This window comes from Topomyia yanbarensis, chromosome 3 (genome assembly GCF_030247195.1).
Source record: "Topomyia yanbarensis strain Yona2022 chromosome 3, ASM3024719v1, whole genome shotgun sequence".
NCBI lineage: Eukaryota > Metazoa > Arthropoda > Insecta > Diptera > Culicidae > Topomyia > Topomyia yanbarensis.
Window position 1 is genome coordinate 400058240 of NC_080672.1, and position 24833 is coordinate 400083072.

Here is a 24833-nt window from a genome sequence, read left to right on the forward strand (position 1 = left end):
TTGCATCGGTTTTTCGAGTGGCAGTGTATTTATTCCAGAGCTGCAAATTTTCACCAGGTTGTTTTGAACCTGAAGGAAGAACAAATCTCAATTCATGTCCTACTATGTTCAATTCGCAGTTTTTGTTTGCCTTATTCATTCAAACAGCCGAGCTGCTCTATCATTTTCCATTCATTTTCGATTTCATTGACCCTGTGAATATCTCTGTACTGGGATTTTGACTAGGTTCTTCAATCAAAACTACTCTGAACATACTTCTTAGTGTTTATGTAAGCTTGAAAACGCAAAACATGTCAACATTTAACCTAAACTGGCCTCTACAGAGCAGATGACAGCTTTGGTTGGTGATGAAAAAGCATCAATTTGAAATGAAGACGTACGGTTTGGTTATGAAAATCCCGCCAACTTGAAAGTGAATGATTAAGGGAGGCTTTGAATTTAATTCATGGTTGGGTTTGATTGAGCTGAAAGTTGGCATTCGAAAATGAAAATTTGCACTACTGATTTATTTATAAACAGGCTTTGTAATACTACCTAACAGCAGAATCAAAATAGGATAGGCTAAGTGGAAATAAATCACATAAAGTGGAAATGATTAAATGAATTGATCGAACGTAAATAATAAACTTTCGTTGTGCTTTCCATCGATCCGCGTAAATTTGTTGCTAAGAAAGTTTTTGTCTATGCGCAACGAAAGCACAGTTTGCTATCATGCATGTTACGCATGCAACCGCCAACGAACAGGGAAGCCACATTGGAATCTGTGTTTCGGTCAAAAATATATTTTTACCATCTGTGATAACTGAAGCAGGAAAAAATCTATGAAAATCTGTGATAAATTTCCGAAAAATCTGTGAAAAATCACAATATTTCCAAAAATCTGTGAAAATCTGTGAAATTTTCATCAAAAATCAGCCATCTGTGAAAACGAATCTGTGATCAAAAATTGTGAAAAAAAATCTGTGACATTATAGAAAAATCTGTGAATATGGTAACCCTGCTAGCAAACTAGGTATACCTACCTACACATTCGCCTCAAACATTGAACCCAAGCTTACAACGCAAAATGAGTCAACGCTGATGATGATGAGTACATCGAAAGAGACAACTATTACCACGACACTATGTTAACCGTGTTTGCAAATGGAGCTCGAATGTACAAGCGATTTTGTGTACGAACACTTGTGTTCGAGATGGTACATAAAAGTGCGCTGGAAACGAGCACAGCACAAAAGAAAGCATATTGTTTGAACGGACAAGCTCATCCGAGTGTTGGACGGCACTGGGTTGCGTACCTCCACAGCCAGTGTAACGGACTTCTAACTCAGCCACACTGGCTGTCAAAAAACATGCAGCGCAGTGATCTGCTCCGCCTGTCGTTCAACAGACAACTGAGCTTGTCCGGCCAAACCGTTCTGTAAATAGTCGATGATGACGTCATTCATAGAAGCATAGCGCGTTAGGTATACAAATCTGTCGTGCCGGACTTGGGAAGCGCTATCTTCTGTGTGTAAATACGCGATATTTTGACTAGGTTGCACATTGTTTCAATTTTTAATGCCTTGATATCAAAAATCTTTCGGTTTATCTTTTGGAATCTATTCTTAGAAGTATTTCGGGGCGATATGTGCAAAAAATTTGAAAATTTATCATGAGATGGCTGAATTATATGCGTTTAAAATTGGACCACTTTTCGTTACATACCATTTTTGTGGAATTTGCAAAGTGCACCCCCATATCGAAAACAAAGACGTAGTCCTACGTCAAAAGTGCTATTCTTTCAATCGAATCGACCTCCCCTCGACACCAGGCATTGAAGTTGTCGCTTGCCAAACCAGAATTCAAGGTAAAGACCTTTCCATTGCTTCCACCTACACCCCTCCCCCCACCTAGAGCCTCAGTTAGCTACCAACGGCTTTGTGGAACTCCTCCCCGCACCGAGACTAGTTTTAGGTGACTTCAACTCCCACGGTACGGAATGGGGTTGCCTTTATGACGATAATCGATCTACCTCACACGGTGTCTCTCGTAGAAAATATTTAGACAAAAAAAATCAGTATCGCTTCCCAAGCAACATATTTTGTAGTAAAAGAATATTAATAACTAATAATGATACCAAATCACGTGTAATAATCTAGCCGAGGTGAACATGATCTCAACTGTTTCATCACCAAAAAAGCCCAAGGCGGAGTCTATTTGTAACTTGTCATGATAACGTACGCTGTATTGCAAATCAATTTTGCCACTTAGTGTCAAATCGAGTTCAATTATGTTTGGAAAATTTTCGGTGTTGAAATAATGCGATTTGTTTTTGCCTTTCTCATATAGAAAGGTTAAGCAATCACTCTGAAAAACGTCAACCTAATCCCGGCCCGGAGGGCCGAGTGTCATATCCCATTCGACTCAGTTCGTCGAGATCGGAAAAAGTCTGTATATGTGTGTATGTATGTATGTGTGTGTATGTGTGTGTTTATGTGTGTGTGTATGTGTGTGTATGTATGTATGTGCGTATGTGTCAAATAATGTCACTCATTTTTCTCAGAGATGGCTGGACCGATTTGCCCAAACTTAGTCTCAAATGAAAGGTGCAACCTTCCCATCGGCTGCTATTGAATTTTGGATCGATCGGAATTCTGGTTCCGGAATTACGGGTTTCAGAGTGCGGCCACACAGAAATTTCTCATATAAACTATAGGAAAAATTAAAAATAGAATTTTTATTTTTGATGCTAAATGTGTTCAAGGTGCATGAAACGTCGAGATTTGATGCAAACTCGAAAAAAAAATTTGACTACGATTCACTTTTTTGGATTTTGGCACATTTTTGCCTTTCTCATATAGAAAGGTTATGCAATCACTCTGAAAAACGTCAACCTAATCCCGGCCAAATTTTTTTTTCGACTCGTTTAGGGTTTCTGGATTTTAACAGGGGCGTAGTTGATGGTTTACGGAGAGGGGTTACACCCCCCCTCTACTGTTCGCGCCCCTCCTTTAAAAATCTCCTTAAATCACCCCTCAGACCACCACCCCATCCAGCTCTCATACCCCTCCCTTTCAACCCCATCATCTTTAAACCACCACTATATCACAAAGCATACCAATTTAAGGCGGGGAAGTCGTTCGTTCATGGGACTTTCGCCCTCTTCACATACCTAGCCCCGCATGACAAAATGAGTTAGCAAGCAGATAACATTGATCTAATGCTGATTAGGCTAATGGAGTATGATATTTTTTTGTTTCAAGTGTTTCACCGTCGACACGTAGCTCATCAAGTTCGTGGCTGGCATGCCATTGATTGTGTAGAAGTGCAAAGTGTACTAAGAATGTAATGGACATTTCCACGATTATGTTGAACATAAAAACCTTCCCACCATAGTTTAGAGAAATGAGAAAGGCACAATTGCACCGCTAGGTGGATTAAAACAGGTTTTTGCAAGATAATTTGGAATATTTGAAAGCAAATATTTTACTCTTCTATACTTAAATTTCACCGGCGCATCTAGATTTACTGTAAATTTTTCAATTTTACGTTTATATTTTCAATGCGCCCTCAAATAAAATCAGGAATGGATGAAAATATAACAATAAGATATAGCGGTCAGGTAAATGACTCAGTTTTCGATTGCGCCTACCAATATGCAATTCGAATGTGGCGCAAAAAATTATGAAAGCATCATGGCCGCCTTCTCGTTGTGGCTGATTCGTTGACAGATGAAAAACAACGAATACAGATGCATCGATAACGCCGTCTCGTTGTTCGAATTTTTTTTTTAAAAGTGTCGGCAAGTATTTGACGAGTTTCCAAGTGTTTTGTTCTTTATATGATACTTATTGCAAACAAACACTGACAGCTGCTATCCACTATAGCATTCAGTTACTTTCAACTAACAGTTGTCAAACATAATAGGCTCCACCTACTAAGCATCGTTTATAGTCGGTGTTGTTAAATGGAAAATAATTCTTTTAGTCAACAGAACCGCGTTTTACGGTTCGATTAGCAGCAAATAACTTGTTTGTGGTCTATTAATAACAATTAATGGACTGAAAAAATACATTGACACTTTCCTACAACTGATGTTCAACCAAATAGCTTGATTTTTTTTCCTAAGCTTGTTACATATGTTGCTTGGGTTAACTACACTAAGACAAAACGCATAGCGAAATTCATAAGATTTATCTTATGATGAATAGAAAAATAACAAAACTATGTTTTCATAAGATTAATATGAAAAACATACGACTTTTATGATTACCTTAACATTTTATAAGTTATTGCATATGCCAGTCGTATTAATTTCATACGAGCATCTTATGATTCTCATAAACATAAGTGAAATGTATAATATTGTCGTATGATAATTCAAAGATACCTTATGGAACATGAAATCATAGCAAACCGATTTAACAAAATAAATGCCGTTTCATAAGATAATCTTATGATTTACATACGTGCTACTTGTGGCTAAAACTTATACGATATTCCTATGAAATTCGCTGTATTTTTTGCCTGAGTGTACTCATCAATCGAAAGCTTAGATGCTCCTCTTTCATTTGAGCATAACTTTGAAATGTTCTATCGGAGGATCTAGAACATTTATTTTTTTTAACTTTTTGATGATCATTTTTTTAGGTAATTTCTCAATTTGTAGTTCAAAACAGATATCTCCCTTTTAGGAGGTATAATCAGTAAACATACACTGTCAAAGTAATGGACTAGTAACGTTAATGGAAACCTTCGAAGTCATCATTTAGTCAGTTTCGCGTTGGTAATTTATTTTTCTTCGAAATATATTTTTGCTCGGGGTTTCATTTCAAATTTAGTTTCAGATGAAAGAGAATTATCTAAACTTTCGATTAGTGAGTACTTCAGCGATACTGATTTTTTTTTGTCTAAATATTGTTCTACCATAGACACTGTGCTCAATTCATGAGCTTTGCGACAACTTCAATATGACTATTTTGAACACGGGTGAAATGACACGGATTCCTGCCCCTCCAGCGCGTCCGAACGCTTTAGACCTGTCGACATCGCTGCGGTTAGATTGCATGTGAAAGGTGGTCTCGGTTCCCCAATGCAGCGATCATCTGCCAATCGTAATGAATATTCCCAAGTAGCAATTGCAACTTGTTGAAAGTTTTAAATGTTGCACAACTGCTACACAAGATTTTTTATTGCTGGATATATTTTAAAATAATTTCCACGGGTTTCTAAACTGATTGTGTAACTATGTAACTATAGAACTGGCCAATAGTGTTAATTATGCAAACATCAATAACAGTTGTGAAACTAATCAGAAACTTTGCTAACTTGCACAAACAGTCTAACAAGTTGCAAATGCCTCTTTGTTTGCCATTCCAGCCTAAAATAGAACTGTCCAGCTACCGAGTGCTCGACAAATGGCACAGCTATTGTTTTCATTATTTTTCTGTAATTCGGAACATGTTGCACAATATACAAACAAAGTGCGCTTTTTCCATAACATAGTTGTTACCAAGAGAGTTACAAATACTATACAGTAACAAAGCGTGCTACTTGGGTTGCTAACGGTTCAGGGCCACCGAATACAATCAATGTTTCGTATGACCTCACACGAAATATTGATTGGAAGAGCTACGCGTCCGCGATATCCGGAAAAGTAGAATCGACACAAGAGCTTCCTCCGGAGGAAGGGTACGGGTTCCTGGCTGGCTTGATTCTCGATACCGCGATTCAAGCTCAGGCTAAACGTGTACCAGATGCAAACTCTCGCGGACGACCTTCAATCCCATGGTGGGACAAAGAGTACTCAGATGTGTACGTGGAGAAGGCCGCCGCGTACAAAACCTTCCGAGACGACAGGTAACCCGTTAGTTAACAACAGTGCGCGACGTTAGACACGCGAATGAAGAGTTTGATGAAAGCTAAGAAACGGAGTTACTGGCGCCGGTTCGTTGATGGACTAACGAGAGAAATATCGATGAGCACTCTTTGGGGCACAGCCCGGCATATGCGTAACCAAAACAGTACGTTGGATATTTATATTCGCCAGGAAGGTTTTCTCAATGGTGGAGTTCTTGCTTCTCATGTAACAATAAAGCCTTAAGGCCGGACTGAATCAAATTCAATTTGTTGAAGAATCTGCCAGACTCTACCAAGAGATGCTTGTTGAATTTATTATTTACATTGTCCTTCATGACTGGAGGCAAGTGAAGGTCATCGCCATCCATAATCAGGAAAACCAACCTCCCACCACAATTCGTATCGACCGATTGCAATGCTATCCTTCATCCGGAGGTTGTTCGAGAAAATGATCTATTCCGCATCGACAATTGGGTCGAAGCAAATGGCTTACTGTCAGATAAACAGTTTGGCTTCGGCAAAGGTAATGGGACGAACGACAGCCTTACATTGTTGACAACAGAAATTCAAATAAACTATGCTCGTAAAGAGTAAATGGCATCAGTTTTATTGGATATTAAGCTGGCTTTTGATTTAGTTTCTATCAACAGTATTTCTAAGAAGTTGCATCATTATGGTCTTTCAACAACTTTGAACAATATTTGCTGAATTTGTTGTCGGAAAAGCACATGTACTGCCCGCATGGTGATTCGTCAAAGTTGAGATTCAGCTACATGGGTCTACCCCAGGGCCAATATCTAAACCCTCTTCTATACAATGTTTACGTTAATAACATCGATAAATGTTGATGATGGTTTGTTAAATTGTGTCATGTTTGAAATTACGTCAACGATAAAATTTATATTTTTTGGCGTCTGACTTGGCCCTACGGGGCTCGGTCAAAAATTCAATGTTTGGAGCGATTGCATAACATTTCTATTTTTTTCCTTTGTATCATAACATTTCTATATGAGAAGGTGGTTCAAGTTTCTAATACTCTTGGTAGATGAGGCACACTTTAAAACGCGGTGACTGATCTATTCCTCGGATCATCATGAACACAACAAAAAAAAATCTAATCGAGTTATACTTTCAAATATAGCAATGTAAAATGTGTCAATTAAAAAAATATAGGTATATACCCCTCAAATAAATTATGTTGAACCACTCTACAGCGTATGCAGTGGTGCAGTTATGCCCTAATAATAATAAACATCATGTCAATGGCAACACTTGTGTCATTCAACGATCGGTGACACACGACACTATAACTCGCTTTCATTCCGCCGCCGCGCGGTTCTCAGACCTGTACCGCACCGAATCAAGCTCCGAGAACAGAGAGGAAACAACTTCCTCCGATCCCGGTGGAGTTATAAATTCGTTCGCGCTCTACCTGAATCAGATTGCATTCCACGTCAAATTCAAACAGTTCGCCGAGATTTAGTTCGTAAACATCTGTGTCCTGAATTCGAACCAACACGGTTGGATGGATGGCACAATCGAGTTTAATTTCCCAGCTGAATTCTCGCGCTCGCTCTATGTACTCGTACCTATAGCTATGAAATGGCGACGCGCATTGCTGCGATGCCGGGAATGGAAGCTAGTTCAACCCCGGGGATGAGATAATTTCCGCGCCCACTAAGTAGAGCTGGGGTTCGCTGCCGAAATGGGTGCGAATATGGAAATGAGTTTTCTTTTCAATTGCGTTAGTTTATTGGGAGGAAGCTGTATTTTATCAACTGATTGCTTTTGGGTAATTATTTCGCCTATCGGAAAAGGAAATGATTGTTTGCTCACGTTCCTGAGATCAGATGTGATTGAACCAAAGATTATGTACTATATATTTTATTACGGGAACCGAGCTTCTACTTCGATAGACTTTAAACCTACTTCCGCCAGTAGAACTAGTACAATCATTGACATTGTATTTGACGCCAAAATATTTTTGGTACAGCCGTTCGAGCCGAAAGCGCTTAGTCTTTCTTATCTCATCGTGTGTTACACTTACTCAAATCACTCTCTACGCTACCTATTCAAACATGATTTACACGTGAAACCTTTTTCTGTTTTATGTGAGTGGAACTTTGCTTCCTTTGTCTTTCTAATTTTTTGCTGTGGTTGATCTGATCCGTATTGCTGGCCCAAAATAGCCACATCAAGCGTTTTTTTTTGCTGAAAGTGTTTTCACAAATAGACCAAAAATCGTCAAATACAATGTGTCTCTCCTCATAAGTTTTTCGTAATTTTACTGGACACATTTTCACTATTAAAACAATTTTCCAAGAATAACCGAGACATTACCTGTTCATTCAAAAAACATAACAATGTAGGGCAACTACTAGTTTCTGAATTCCTATAAAGCGATCAATTACAGATCACTGAAAATGGTCCAACGGGATACTTGAAGCAGAAAAAACCCCATCACAACACTGCTAACTTCTACCATGCATCACCGCTCTCTTACAGGCCGTAAAGGACGAGACAAACTGTTCATCCCTCGTCTAGCCAAGTGTGACACTTTTCCAACAATTTTCCACTTGTGCGCTTCTTCTGCCAGTCAGCCAACCAGCTACTGTGAGCTGTGCCGTGGATTATATTTTCATCGATAAGGATCAACTTGGTGATAAACATATCCCTGGGAGAACGGAGACCCTTCTCCTCCTACCATCGCATCGCGTTTGAAGAGACTAAGCCATGGTTCCATTTTTGATGACTTGCTCATCGTGTGTCGTCGCATCGGAGGGCAATCATAGATCGGGAGCCATCCTTGCCTTACAACAAGAGGGGAAGGTTTTAATCACGTATGGATGTCTTTTCTGTGACAGCTTGCTTTATCCTCTCGATATGATACCGACTCAAGGAATAAGATACACACACATGTATGCCAGTACATGCTTGAGTAGATAATGTCTGCTCCCTTACCGGTGTCACAGAGCAGTCGGTTGATTCGGAATGATGAGAAAGGTCACGCTGATGTTGTTAAAACGTGACAAATTGCTGCACAAAATTTTGCCACGGTCAACGGTTCCCGGGGGATATCATTATCGACCTGTACACTCACCTCAATGAAATCCACTGCCAGGGGGTCCTCGAAGACGGCATGCCGCACCGCTAGCACCCAGCGCTGGATGAACTGAACCACACGCCGTTTGCAGGTCATAAAGTACTCTCGGTCTTCCTCGCTGGACGTTCGCAGGTCAACCTCGGCATCGGCATGATAGTGGCTGGCCAGCTCGTCGATCAGGATCGGCGTCGGCATGAACACGATGTGGGTCAGGAGAAAGTCGTCCAAAAACGGATCGTTTGGTCCCACCTGACCGCCCAGTCTTGTCTCCAGCAGGTGTTCCAGCATTTTTTGCGGTGTGCCGGACATCACAGTGTATCTGCGGTTTGGTTGAAAAGGAAAAGATGGTTAGAAAATGTGACATCAGTGGTGGTCAGATTTTTTAAAAAAAATGCAATATATACTATAGGTACAATCCTCTAAACAGAACAGGATGAAAAAAGCAATATTCATTTGGTGTTTGTGTACGAAAAAAATGGTTAGAATGTAAATGATGGTAAACTTACACCCAAATTAACACTGCAAGAACATTTACATTAATGCAAGAATTTCTTACAAAAACTGTAAGCACTCTGGAAATGTAAAAAAACGCAAGTAGCCTCCTTGCATGCAGTTGTATGCGCCAGAATGCCCTTTGCTTTGACTCTTATCTTTTTCAAAGTTGGACTATAAACAGCTAACATATTGCCAATGGTGATAATAACCTAGAATTTTACGCTTGGTGGCCATAGGTTTCCTGAGAAAAAGGATCGGAGCAATCGACAAAGACCCAAGCGACAAAAAAACAGTACGTTGAGTAACATGGAACTATAAGTCGCTCGGCTTTCCAGAGTTCCGTAGCAAGATAGAAGGTGGGCATCAAGCGGTTACATTTTACCAGAGTAGTGGTAAATCGAACAAACGAGGAACCGACTCTAGACCGAAAGAATATATTCGTAAATCTGCTACGAAAAGCTTTCGTACAGAAAATTTTCATACGCCAAAAAAATCTGAATTTTATCGTTGACGTAATTGCAAACATGACACAATTCAACAAACCGTAATTTACGAAATGACGGAACATTACCGTGTTCCGTTCAATTTTACATGAAACATATACTTTACATGCTCAATGACATAAAATTACACTTCCTACCACTCAGAACAAACGCTGTATGAGGAGTAAAATTACATGATTTACGAAATTCTACGTCATGTAAAATTAAAATCAAACGTAAAACTAAGTCATTTTTGATGTTCATATATGTCAGGGTCAGGAGACGTTAATTTACACTATTTTTTCTAGGTGTGTACAACAAACGAATTTTTCGTATATATGATGAATCATTCCTACACTCAAACCATTTTCCCAGTGTGAATAATGCAAAGCATCTTTTCGTGCATATTACGAATTAGAATCATGCCTTCTTTTCATTGTAGGCCAAATATAGCTTCGGTATTATACCAATACAACTTAATCAGTATTGAAACAAATTGAATGAGAATACTCGGTACAGTATTATAAATTCGCTTGTAAAAGTGATAGTCCTTTTTTGATTGCGTTACTTTTGCCCGACAAGGTGTATTCCAAACAAATATGTCTCATTTGTGTTTGTACGATTTTCTATCATCAGCATCACACACACACCGTGACACTGTTTTGTCTGCAAACAATTCAATCTCATACGTGCTGTGCCATGGTACACATTTAATCTGTTCACGAGTATGGGTTTGAATTACGTAATGAGCTTTTCCCATAGTGAATAGTCTATACAGCTCAGTTATCGATCCAGCCAAGACTGTAAACAAATAGTTTGTTTTGAAGTCATAAACTGAAGCATGGTCAATACGGTCAACGAGACATCGATTGGCCATCTGCAACCTAGAATTGCAAATGCAAGTAATTTGGGACCCATTTTAGCAAAAATTTTACCTTTTTGCATTCATCGCGGTATCTCTTTGAATCGGAATTTTTTATGTGACCGCAACCCGTAACTCCGGAGCCGGAAGCCAGATCGAGATAGAATTTAATATCATTTTCCGGGAACGCAACACCTTTCATTTGAGACTGATCAAATCGGTCTAGCCATTTCCGAGAAACCGATATACCCGATACATTCAGAATTTGAATACTTCCGCCGCCTTGGATCCGTCGATGGTGGCCAATGTAGCCAAAGAGGCTTTGAATGATTGTTAGTGACCTAGATCTACAAATCCAAACAGTTGTGGTAACATTTTGAAAAATTTTCACCTTTTTACATTCATCGCAGAATTCGTTACAATCGGGATTTGCTGCGTGATCGTACTCATCACCCCATATTCCAGAAACCAGAGCTCGGATCCACACAAAATTCAATAGCAGCCGATGGAAACGTTGTACCTTTGATTTAAAACCAAGTTTGTCAAAATCGGTTCAGAAAACTGCGAGAAACTGATGTGAACAAATCATAACAATTTTTTTGTAACCATGCTCTTTAACTGGTAACTCCGGAACCAGATGTCGGATCAAAATGAAATTCTATAGCAACCTATGAGAATATCATACTTTTCATTTGAATCTTAGTTTGAAGAATTGGTTCAGCCACATCTGAGAAACCGATGTGGACATTTTGTTAATAAATTCGCACATACACAGACATTTTGCGATCTCGACGAACTGAGTCGAATGGAAAATGACACTCGGCCCTTCGGTCCTCGGTTAGAAAATCGGTTTATGGAGCAATTGCACAACCTTTCTATATGATATATTTGAGGTGTTAGATGTCATTTTAGAGCCAGCATTTCTTCGTAAGATATATTCGTAATATTATTGTGCCACTATTTAAATAAAATATTTTTTCGGTTAGAATTATTGAGTTTGGTGATTTCGGGAGGTAACTAAATAACGTGCACTTCACTTAGTGGTTAGACTACAACTGCTTTATTCTCATTTTCGACCGATCGGTGATCGTTATATTCTCGGGTATCTCGTCATGATCGTGACTGTATAACAATTAGATTCGAACACTAAAAAAATAAAGTAGAGTACCCGAGCAAAAAAAATCAATTTTAGCATTGAAAATGCTTTACTCTACTATAGGGGGCTGGGGCTAGGTGTAAAACTAAAATCTGATTTCGAACTGCGTCACGAAAATGTGGCATAATTTTAAACGACTGTAGCGCTGTAAATTGTCGATGGATTTTTTTATTTCTTTATTAACAGATTAAGGCCGAAGTGGCCTGTGCCGTATACAAAAGATTCCTCCATTCCACTCGGTCCATGGCCGCGCGTCGCCAGCCACGCAGTCTGCGAAGGGTCCGCAAATCGTCTTCCACCTGGTCGATCCATCGTGCTCGCTGCGCGCCACGTCTTCTTGTACCGGTCGGATTGCAATTGAGAACCGTTTTCACCGGGCTATTGTCCGACATTCTGGCTACGTGCCCGGCCCACCGTAGTCGTCCGATTTTCGCGGTATGACAGATGGGCGGCTCCCCCAACAGCTGATGCAACTCATGGTTCATTCGCCGTCTCCATGTGCCGTCTTCCATCTGCACTCCACCGTAGATGGTACGCAGCACTTTCCGTTCGAAGACACCAAGTGCGCGTTGGTCCTCCACGAGCATGGTCCAGGTCTCGTGCCCGTAGAGAACTACCGGTCTAATCAGCGTCTTGTAGATGGTCAACTTCGTACGACGGCGAACTCTGTTCGACCGAAGTGTCTTGCGGAGGCCAAAGTAAGCACGATTTCCTGCCACGATGCGTCTACGAATCTCTCTGCTGGTATCATTGTCGGCGGTCACCAGTGAGCCCAAGTACACGAACTCTTCAACCACCTCGATTTCGTCGCCATCGATGCAAACTCGAAGCGGGCGGTTCTCATTCTCTTCTCGTGAACCTCTTCCTATCATGTACTTTGTCTTCGACGTGTTGATGGCAAGTCCGACGCGCTTGGCTTCTCTTTTCAGTCTGATGTAGGCTTCCTCCATCTTCTCAAAGTTTCGTGCAATAATATCAACGTCATCGGCGAAGCCAAGTAGCTGAACGGACTTTGTGAAAATCGTACCACTCGTGTCGATCCCTGCTCTTCTTATTACACCTTCCAGCGCGATGTTGAATAACAGACACGAGAGACCATCACCTTGCCGTAACCCTCTGCGTGATTCGAAGGGACTCGAGAGCGTCCCTGAGACACGTACTACGCACATCACCCGATCCATCGTCGCCTTCACTAATCGCGTCAGTTTCTCCGGGAATCCGTACTCGTGCATAATCTACCATAGCTGATCTCGATCGATAGTGTCGTATGCGGCTTTGAAGTCGATGAACAAATGATGTGTGGGCACATTGTACTCGCGGCATTTCTGCAGTACTTGACGAAGAGCGAACACCTGGTTCGTGGTAGATCGTTCGCTCATAAAACCCGCCTGGTACTGCCCCACGAACTCTCTTGCAATTGGTGATAGTCGACGACATAGTATTTGGGAGAGTACCTTGTAGGCGGCGTTCAGCAGGGTGATTGCACGGTAATTACAGCAATCCAGCTTGTCGCCCTTTTTGTAGATAGGACACACGACACCTTCCATCCACTCCTCCGGTAAAATCTCCTCCTCCCAAATCTTGGTAATCACCCAGTGCAGCGCTTTAGCCAGTGGCTCGCCACCGTGTTTTAGTAGCTCGCTTGGTATTTGGTCAACCCCAGCGGCTTTATTATTTTTGAGCCGGCTAATCTCCTCCTGGACTTCTTGGAGATCCGGAGCCGGTAGTGTAATGTCTTCCGCGCGTGCTCCCATGTGTGTTACCGTGCCATCCTCGTCGTCTGCTGCATCGCCGTTCAGGTGTTGGATGGATTTGCGTCATTTAAATACTAATAGATTCAGAGAAGTCCAACTTAAAAATTGGTTGCAACTATAAATTGGTGTTTCAACTGTACACTATTGAAAAATTCGTATTATTGTAAAAACATTGGGAAAATGTAAGAAAACAGACAAAGTTTTCGCTTACGTTTTGTTAATTATTGATGGATTTTCATGATTCGAACACCAATTGATTCTGAAAATTGCCAGTAAAAAATTGTTATCAAATTTATCTGTGTATTTTATTAGCACACTATTGAAAAATACGTGAATATGTAATAATTACGGAAAACATATACAATTTTCACAAATTTGCATTTTCCTTAACACGGACCTCATCTCGACATTCATAAGCGTCCTACACATTTCATCGAATGTTTTTGATCTAATCCCTTCATTGCTATGCCTGCTTTGCTGGCAGAATCAGTTGGATTATCGCCATTGTCGCTTGTAGGATAGCTGTTAGATCTATCATTTGATCACGAGTTACGGAAGTGGATCGTTTGCCTGTGTGCGCTGCAAGGATTTTGTTCGCAGCTTCAAACGACGTTGGCGGAACAGAAGCAAGATGGCAAATTGCTGGTTTATGAAGTGCGTATCAGCCGTGCAGGCAAGGCTTAAATCGTTCCATAGGATTCTTGTCACTTATCCCAAAACATAGTTGTAAGCAAACCGTCCTTATTAGGACAAAGTATATAATGGAAAAAGAATTCAATTAGAAAATTACTTTTATTAACCTGTGTTAAGTTTGTGCTTGTTAATTCTATACCTTTACCAGTGAATCATATTATATGCAAATATTCTTCAAAATAATAATCTACCAACCCGATGTTTTTTTCAAAACCATAACGAAAATAAGTGAATATGGTAACCCTGCCACTAAGCGAAAGCCACACCAAAAAGAATGATGAAACTATTTTTATTTGTCGCACAAAAGGATGGTCTTTCCTCTGCACCAAAACTAACTAATAAAAGAGATAGCCTTGTGTTACATAGTGCTCATTTGGCATGAGCTGTGAAAGATGAATGTTCGTCTGTGTGTATGCAGCAGAAACGAATCGCCAGCAAGGTTCGAATTGTTTCAAAGGATTGTCGTCCCGTATACCAAAACATAGTTATTAGCAAACTTTCCTTATTAGGACGAATATATAATGGAAAAAATTGAATTGCGCCTTTAAGTGTTTATAATGCTGCATTTTCAATGTAACTGCGGTCGTGTCTTGTACACAACCCTATAATTTTTTTTAAAGTATAGAAGTCTTGGGTATAGGTGTACAATAGTATGCTTTGAATAACTTAGTTTTAGATACCACAGACATCAGACCACATTTTTAAGGCTAAATTATACTTTTTGTGAATATAACCCAAAAACCAGTTTTTCGCCTTTTAATGCTAAAACCACAATTGATTAATTTAATAGGTTTCACAAACTCACAGGTATCACTAAATATATATTTTTGTTTAAGGAACTAATAATATAATATCAATATTTTGATTTCTAAAACTACTTTTCATATAAATTTGCACTATCTAGAACACATTGAGTTGATCAATTACGATTACAGTACGGAAGAGTTAAATAATTCCAATTTTGAGGTTGAACTACCAAAGAACAGCGATTTCAGCCTAAGAAAATAAATCTACAGTATGTATATAATATTTTCTACAAAATTGTTCCAGATACAATATTTGACAACTTTGCTGAGACCTTAACTATTTAAACAAAATTTGATTTTTTTAGTCAGGGGATTCTACTTTAATTCAACCACTAAGGTTAAATCTACACATTCATAAAAGTGGGACCTTACCTGTTTGAGGCCTAAGATATTATATAAAAAAATAAAATTTTTACGATTTAATTCTACAATTTCAATTTTTTAGATGGGTGAGTAGAACTTCAGCAAAGTTGTATAATTTACAATTTCGAACATTTTTGTTTAAAATACCTTATGCATACCGTAGATTTTTTTTTGAACTGACATCTTTGGCTCTTTGGTAGTTTAACTCAAAATTTGTTTTTTTAGCTTTTCCATATTGTAACCTTAATTGACCAACTCAATATGTTCTAAATACTTGTTGGTGCACGTAAAATATAACATTTTGTTAATAGTTAATAGTGTATATAAATAAAAATAATATAAACACATTTTATGCTATAAACCGTCATACATAAATAGGCACCCAAACAATGAGTCCCTCTGCATCCTGTTTCCATGTAATATTAAATTTATTCTTGGAATAATAGAGTATAGGAATAGCCAAAGTTTGGCTGCCCGAAAGAGCCCATGAAAACAGAAACCTTTGATGAAAATAGTGCAAATTATATGAAAGATAGTTTTATAAGTCAAAATATTGATGTTATGTTATTAGTTTCTCCAACAAAAAATGCATTTTAGTGATATCTGCAAGTTTTTATAACATATTAAATTAATCAGAACATGTTAACGTGGAAAAGTCGATAAACTGATTTTTGGGCCATATTTAAAAAAAAATACAATTTCGCCTCAAAATGATGTCTGATGTCTGTGGTATCTTAGACAAAGTTATTCAAAACAGAATATTCTACAACTTAGCCGAATACATCTACCGTCTAAAAAAATTTTGAAAACGTTTTTTTTGCTCAGATACTCTACTTTAGTCTAACCGAAAAATATTTTATTAAAGAACTTATAGAAGAATATTGTGAACATCCTGCGAAGATATACTGGCTCTAAAATGCCTGTAAGGCCTCAAATAGGTTTTTTCCACCGTTTGCGATTGGTCAAACTGTGCAGCGTTGGCAACTCTAGCACCATGCATCTATTATTATACGGCGGAAGACGGATAGGGTCGTCCAAGGCAGATTTCTATCGGCTATTTTGAACGGCGTTGTATGACGTCCATACTTGGACAGCATAGTCTAAGGTGAGTCGGACCAATGCGCAGTATAAAAATTTCAGCGCGTAGAAATCCACAAAATCGACTGTGATCTGTTTTAGAAAACCCATGCTAGAGACACAGTCTTGAAAGATACATTCGCAACGCCTTCAAATTGTCGAGCTTCCGAAACTTATCACATTACATTTATCGATGTTGATCTGCATTCCATTCAGCGAGCACCATTCCTCTCTATTGCCTATATCGTTTTAGAGCACAACAGAATCGAGTACAGGAGCAAATGTACGAAAAATTTTCAGGTCATCAGCTTAAAGTAGTTTTTTTAGATTTGGCGCGGGCGCAGAGATCGTTGATGAATAAGGAAAACATTAGAGGCCCTAGGTGACTTCCTTTAGACATGTCGGTTGGCGTTCCGAATGCGCTTTAGCGTGTCCCGAGCAAATTCTCATGGGTTCAAACAGCATACAACCCCATAAAATACCATGAACATGGTCTGCGCCAAATTTTACAACCATCAAAACACCCTGAAATGGTCGCGAAAACCCATAAATATATAGAATATGGTTTTTAAATGGGATTTTCCACACCATGGTGATGGGGTTTCCATGGGTTGACCCCATATCAAAAACTTTCAATACACCATGCAGTGGGAAGAATTTGGACCATGATTTTGGGGGTATTATGGGCTTTTCGTTTGCTCGGGGTGGTGCTAATTCTAACGAAGGCGGATCATTGTGAGAGGTAGAGGTTTCAAAACAGCATTATTTTGGGGCACCTTGTGGAATGATTTTGCGAAATCAAAATATATAGCGTCACCTTGTTTACGCTTCTCGACAGCTGAAACTAGTACGTGGACGTCATCAAGTTCGAAGTAGCGGAACAAATCCGTGTTGACGTTCGACAATTATGTTGGAAGAAGCAGTGTACATCACGTTGTAGATGTACTTTTCCAGAACTTTAGCCAGGCAGTTCAGTAGCGAGATTCCTCTGTAGATTTGAACATTGTGCGTGTTTCCAGCCTTATGAATAGGAACTATAGACGCTTCTTTCCATTTTCATTCTCGGAAGTGATCTGCAAACAAATTCACCTACTCGGCTATGGACTGTGAATTTTTGTCTCGAAGATAGACATTTTCTGGTATACATCCGGACCGATTTTTATACTATTCATAAACGTCCAGAATGTCGAGGTATTATTTCGAAGGCAGCATTTGAATTTGGTTCAGATATTCATCAAATGCACTGCTCCGGGCTGTTTCATATTGCAGTTCAGTTTGACGAAGAATAGTTTTGTTGTCGTCGGTTCTATGACGTAAATATCGCTTTCGTTGTTTTCGGAGTACGTTGCGTAGACGATCAAGCTCGGCGTTCCACCACGGAAACTTATAATCTGCTTTTCTGCCGACACAATTTTTAGGAACATTGCGACGAAGAATCTCATATATGTCGTCATAGAATGTCGCAACTACCTGATCTAAATCATTTCCAACCATCACCTAACGCCAATTGAGTGCACCAATGGCCACTGAGACTTCATTGAAGTTGTGTCGAGTAAAGTCGAAGTTGTCGTTAGTTGTATCATCGTTAGAACGCATATTAAATCATAAAACGAAGGGTTTGTGCTGAGGGTTCACCTTCAGTATAGATGTCGGAGGCTCAATCAGTTTGAACACGTCCCAGTCGTTAACGAAAACTAAATCGAGCATCCGTCCATTCACGTTGCTAAGAGAGCAGAGTTTATAAGAGCCACAAGCGACCAACGTTTCTGTGATTGCCATCTCTTGTTCCGATGTTGCATTTTCATGAAGTTAGCACTTATGATCGCCATCAAAAATCCACCGCAAATGAGGAAGATTGTGATCACCTTCAATAAGTAGATGATTACAATCTTCCTCATATGTTGTCGCGCCTATTGGCTTTGTCCAGAGTGCTTTGGACTGCAGAGGAATAAACGTTGAACAAGTCAGGATCACTGTTATCAGATAAATGCAGACATGCAAGTAGCTAGAGGGGGAGGGGCTAGGGGGCTAAAGCACCCCCCCCCCCTTACCCCGAAATGCTTTGAAAATAAATTTCAAAAACATTATTATCAGCGACTTTAGCTTTTAGCTCGTTTGTTTTGAGATAAAGTAAGAAGATTGCTGTTTCCAACTACCAAAATCAATGGTCACGAAATTCAGTGTGGTGTATGCTTCTGTCCCAGTCGCTGTGAAGCGAACGACAAATAAAGTTACTTTTATATTGTGTTCCTTGTCTGAAGAACAAAGGAAACTTCTACTATACTATGCCCTAGTAATCTGTCGAGATGAGTGAGTCGCAGAAGCAAGAAGTGGTGGACCGGCCAAATGCTGTGATTAGTGGTGATTCACATATGACCGAGTATTTGTGATGAGGAACATTTTCTGAAGGTGAAAATGGAAGCTATACTTACGATAGCCACCTTTATTGAGTTCTACCACCTCAGGTATTCTGCGCTCATAGCGTTCAACAAATTGGATCAGGCGAAATAATTGATTTTAAATAATTTAAAGCCATTAAATTTTAAAGGTTGTTTGTGACAATGCTGTAATCAAGATCTTCATATAAATGGACGTTGAGAGAATCAATGTTCGGTTACAAGATCGGATACCGTTTACTTGCAGATACATATCACATATGGGAGAAATGCAGTACAAAACATAATACGATAGTACAATTACACATAGTATTCTTTGCACATATCAAAGGCAAACTAGTACGTTCGAGTTCTGTGCAAAAACGTCACATTACAATTTATTCACCGCTGAAAACAAACAATTACCAAATATGTGGCACATGATCAGTTAATATTGACAACGGCAAAAGCTGCGTCAATATCTCAAAATCTACAGCCAGCACAATCATTGAGGAAATTCACAATCATTAAGGCAACAAGCAAGCATGTTTGCGAACATAAAGGCAGCAACCACGATTATGACACGGAAGTGTTCAATAGCGAGATAGATATAACCCTATACTCAGTTGGTGAGGTAAAAATATTTCCCTGCTTCGTTAACGTGCAATGGTTAAGAGCTTGCGTGAGATCCAGCCAGTACAATCAGTAAAACTCATTTTATTATTTTTATTGTTGGAAATAGATATAACTAGATAACATAACCACTGTTTCGATTGGCTAAAGCATTGAGCTTATGAATTATTTGAAAAAATAGTAGAAGAAGTATAATGGACGACTGTGTACTAAAACACTCCAAAAGTGAACGCAAGTGATTGTCCCGTTTAACAGAACTCAGGTGTAATACTCGATATTGGAAACTCTATTTTAAATTTAAATGACAGGTTTTTGAAATGTACCCAATTTGAATTACTGTATTAGGTCTGTGCACTCTGTACTCTTAGTATAAATACTAGACCTCACATTCAAGCGTACTAGGCAAAAAATATTTCAATTTACTGACAACGATATAGCTGAGGCGACAGTTTTTGCTTTCGCGTCATTTTAATCTCACTTTCATGCGAGGAATTCGTTCCGTTCATGCGAGTTCGCAACACTGTTGCGACTAAAATGTTGTGACTGGTTGAATCTATTAGTCCTACAGTCTCACGATCTGTTTTTATTCGTTTTGGACTAAAATGAGAGATGGTCAGAAATCACGGAAGAGGAAAAAAGTATCATCTAATCTAAGAAGCCTCAAGAGCACCTCTTATATCTTTTCTATGCACTCAGAACGAGTGCTTTCGGAATTTCGCTCTGATCCTCTCAATTCGGTTTGAAAAAACGGCATTTTGGAAAACACATTACGTCTTCGTTATCCGCACAACATTCAACGTTAGGTGGAACAACGTTGATTGAAATTGTTTCCTATATTTTGGTAAAACAAACCTGTAATCAAAAATCATTACAGCTTTCTTCAAGAAGTCATGTATCTCTTCCAATCTTGATGATGATTGTAAAAAACTTGAGCTAATTAAAAACAAACCAATTACTGAGCAGATTGTTTGAATTGACTTAGAAAGTGTAATTGCAAGTATCTTCGCATCACGAAAACTTCCACTGACAAAAAAATTTGCAAAAGATTCACAGAAATCAGATAAATTACAATAATTTAAAAACATGGAAATCTGAAAGAAAGTCTCTTCGGCACAGGAGAAGTAAGTGCGATGTGTTTTCTTTTATTTGTCGGAAGCAAGTGTGATGCTAAAATTATTTAGCTCACCCATATTTATAGTTTCGAGTTATTCTAGTGGTGTCATCAATGTTACATTCAGTGCTTAAAAAATTTCAAAATCAGTTAACTATTTCTGCTTATCGAAACTGACATTCACATTCAACGCCTCGGTCATTCATTAACTTTCCAACTGACTGAAATTTCATGCAGAATCGAATGTTTGAGTGCAGAGGAAATATAAATTCCTTCATCAACCAAAGCATTCATTTGTTATTATGTGGACAGTTAGAGCATTAGTGAGCTGCGTAATCTATGTATAGGGCATTTTCGCTCAATAATCCCTCTCAGAGCTAGCATAGAAACAAAACTCAGTTTGCTTCTGAAACCGAACATATGCGAACCTGAATGCGCTATGTCAGGAGAATGAATGACGAGGGAAACGAACTAAACATTTCATTCATCGCGGCGGGCAGGAATTGAATTTCGGTTCTCTTTTAAGTTCACGCAGGGATGTCAATTTTTTAAGCTCTGATTACATTTAACAAAATTTAAAGATAAAATTCCTGCTAGTTTAGTACAATAATTCATTGAAACATCTTTTTTGTATTGTCCAAAAATCCATGAATTTCGAAATGAAACCTGTAAGCTTCGTGTGCTCAAATATAATATTTGCTTAATCTAGGTAAATACAGCTATAGTTCTTAATTATGCTTTGTAGAGAAATCAGTAGTATTTTTTGTACGCCCTTTACATGTCAACAAACAAATTTACTGGTCTATCTTTTGCCATAGTTTCAAGGATCTAGTAGAAGAATTGCCTAGAAAAATAAGCCTGTCTAATGGTATAAAAAGTATCAATTTCATAAAAGAATGGGATCTGTGAAAAATCTGAATACTTAAATAGATAAATAATTAGTTGTTCTCACTTGTCTGAAAATAACCTTTAATGTATCATAATTTAAATTAAAATTTATTATAAATTTGAGTTGAATAGGAGTTGAACCGTTTCTTCGCATCTACAAATCACCTGCCTAATCAGAAGGTTTGGAGCGAATTTCGACATTCTCTCGTAGTGTATTTGTATTTAAATAATTGAGCCTTAACGAACTATACTAAAAAGAAATGACCTGAAGTGGCATGCGAGGAACTAATGACGAAGTCAAAGATGTCTTTATAATCGTTGAAGCGACGGGTCATTTCTAATATCGGTTGTTGGCAGCGTAGTTAGTGTTGTGTATTTCAGACTGCAGCAGTGTTCGAGAACAAAGAACACGGGTTGGTGCGTACAGGTTAATTTGTGATAGAAGATCGAGAACATCATATTCAGCTATAAGAAGCTTAGACACGAAGGTAGTTTACGACGCGGGTGTACGATCTTCTAAAGTGTGTAGTCCTAATAATCGACAACGGTCTTCGTACGGTTCAGGTTCAGCGGGTCGTTCCAAGGCAATTGACGTAACGCATATCGTATAAATCTGCGCTGGACAGCCTCACTTCGTTGGCTTCAAGTTGTATAATGGGGGCACCCACCAGACCACGTTTGCGAATTCCAACGGTGAAAATGGTAGCTTATAAATTAGTAATAAAAACCAAATTCAAAAGCAAGAAATCGTCTATGTGCTATACCATTTCTTGTATCAGACAACATAATGTCTATTGCCTTAGTTTTGGAACTGTTTTCACTAAGAAATTTTCAAAAATAACATTCAGTTTCAAGAGACTATCTTAAGTCACCAGAATTAACACATTTATGCAACAAGTTATAAGCCCCTCCCGAAATAAAATCCTGGCTACGGGCCTGAATGCAGAATATAAATGATGACCGACCTGGAAGTAAAACGCGCACGACAACTTGCTCCAAACATGCACATCCTGTCATTTTTAGTAAGCCCCATTTAGATGTTACTTTATCGCAAAAAGAACACCACCTCCGCGACGTAGATGACTAGTAGAAGAGTTGCGATCGCATCGATCGATTGCGTAGTTCGTCGTTAGCTCGGCGTTTAATATATCACCACGTAGTCAGGTTTCGGTGAGAACGATAATGTCGTAGTCACAGGGAGTGAGGGCAAACAAGAAGACCGGCTTTTTGTTCTCATTCCACCAACGTTCTGATAGTAGACGGACAGGAAATCAGGAGTTGTACGTGACGACATACTATTAACCAAGAGGTTTACGGGGAGCGGATTGTCATTTAAAGCAAAACACTCGCCTGAGAAGGAAGTTCGGAAGACCCCTTCACGACCACCGAACGTAGAATCGGGATGACTAAGCTGGTCGTTGGTAGCGCGACTGCGTCAGAGCCCTCGGTGGCTTTCATAGCACTGTATAACGGGTGTTCCGGTGATGGCAGCGACAAATAAAGTGCACCTTCATTTAGTTGGTTAAAGTCATCAGAGAGTACGACTGGGTCAGGAGAGTGAAATTCCAATAGACTAGTATGCAGATGATCTTCGGCGGTTGCGCCAAAACTGTTATGTTCAGTAGCAGCAACCTGTAGTGGGAGGCATTCTGAGCAAGCAGAATCATTGGAGTTGTTTGTCAGGCAGGTTTGAAATGATGGTAGAATCATACTAGTTGCGATTGTCATCAGACTGCAATTGAGACTTGTTTTGAGGGTGTGCAGAATCATGAATTGTTTTAGAAGGACATATACCCTCTTTGGAATTACCTGACACAGAAGTATCCGACAGGTAATTCCAAGGACAGAATATGCTGCGTAAAACCCGCTTCAAATATATTAGAATGTAATAACCGAACACAAGCTTCAAGTATAATAATCGGACAGGGACTCTCCTTTGTCAGAGGATAAAAACAGAAAAACATTTCCGATTCTTACAAGGTAATAAGGCTTTTAGCCGACGTTTAATCTTGAACATCACGATATACGGATGCTTCTGCGCACGATTTATTTATTTTTAACCGGATTTTATACTGATGGTTCAACCTTATGAGTTTTACGGGTGAGAACATTTTAAGCGATTCTTAATCTGAAGGAGTCCTGTCCTATTTTTATGCTTGAAGTTTATTTCCGATTTTTCCATTCTAATATGTTTGAAACGGGTTTTGCGAAGCATGTTCTGTCCTTGCGACTTTTATTTTCGGTCACTCAATTAGAAAGGCGATTTTTTTCGGAATAGCGTTTAGCTACAGGCCACGACCAGCAGAATTCCTTTCTGCAGCAATCCTGATAATTGGCCGTTAGAAAGTAGATGTTGACTGGCCAGGTGTGTTTTGCGAGGGTCTTTTTAAATGTTATATAGCTTGAAGATGTGACATCCTTGCCCTTAGGAACTTAACGAACTATTCTTGATTATATTCACCAGAAAACTTTTCGCTAGGGTTGAAACATCATCATCTATCGTGCTGGGTCATATGCTGACAAGTATACCCATAACAACTCATCAGGTGTTGATGAGCGCGGCTTAGTTCAACAGTGATGCCAAACATCACAGTGATGCTCCGGTGTTCGAATTGATTTCCGATGGTCACTCAACAGGACGGTGTGTGGTATTGCACTGGAATGGCTTTTCCGAGGAGAAGTGCGGATGATAAGATCAAATGAGTTTGCTGCTCGAAAAAGCAAAACCAATGCACTTCACCACCTGCACAACAATTAAACGGGATCCTAAATATTGCCATTTTACACAGAATTGCTATTGCAAACTGTTTGGAATAATAGAAACTGAAACGTCACCGAACGCAGTTTTTAAACCAAGTAAAATTTATTTGGGAAAGCTACACAAGAACAATCGTTGCTAATTAGATTGACATTACGTATTTCTCCTGTCCAATTCGACAAACTTCCCATTGGGTTCCCCGCCCTATCCCATTTTCTGCGAAGGTACAAACGAAAAACAGATCGTAGTCTAAGAGTGTATTTAATTTCCTAATAGCGGTCTTCCCCTATTGAATGGAAAGCCCTTGACCGGTGTCGAAGTGAACCTTTCCGAAAAACAAATCAAACAAATGCCATTGTCCTTCCGGCCGAGAAGATCCGCCTCGTGTACCAATTATTCAAATTGTTCGCGAGTGCTGTTCGCTCATCCTTCGTCATCG

General features: G+C 39.2%; 1 protein-coding gene across 1 annotated transcript in view; it reads right to left on the minus strand.

The window, feature by feature from the left end:
- LOC131688324 (rap guanine nucleotide exchange factor 4-like) overlaps positions 1–24833 on the minus strand; it is a 491347-nt gene that overhangs the window by 113305 nt on the left and 353209 nt on the right. Inside the window, exon 13 of the mRNA XM_058972527.1 lies at positions 8939–9260. Coding sequence (XP_058828510.1) covers positions 8939–9260 — 322 coding nt within the window. The remainder of the gene's footprint in view (positions 1–8938; positions 9261–24833) is intronic.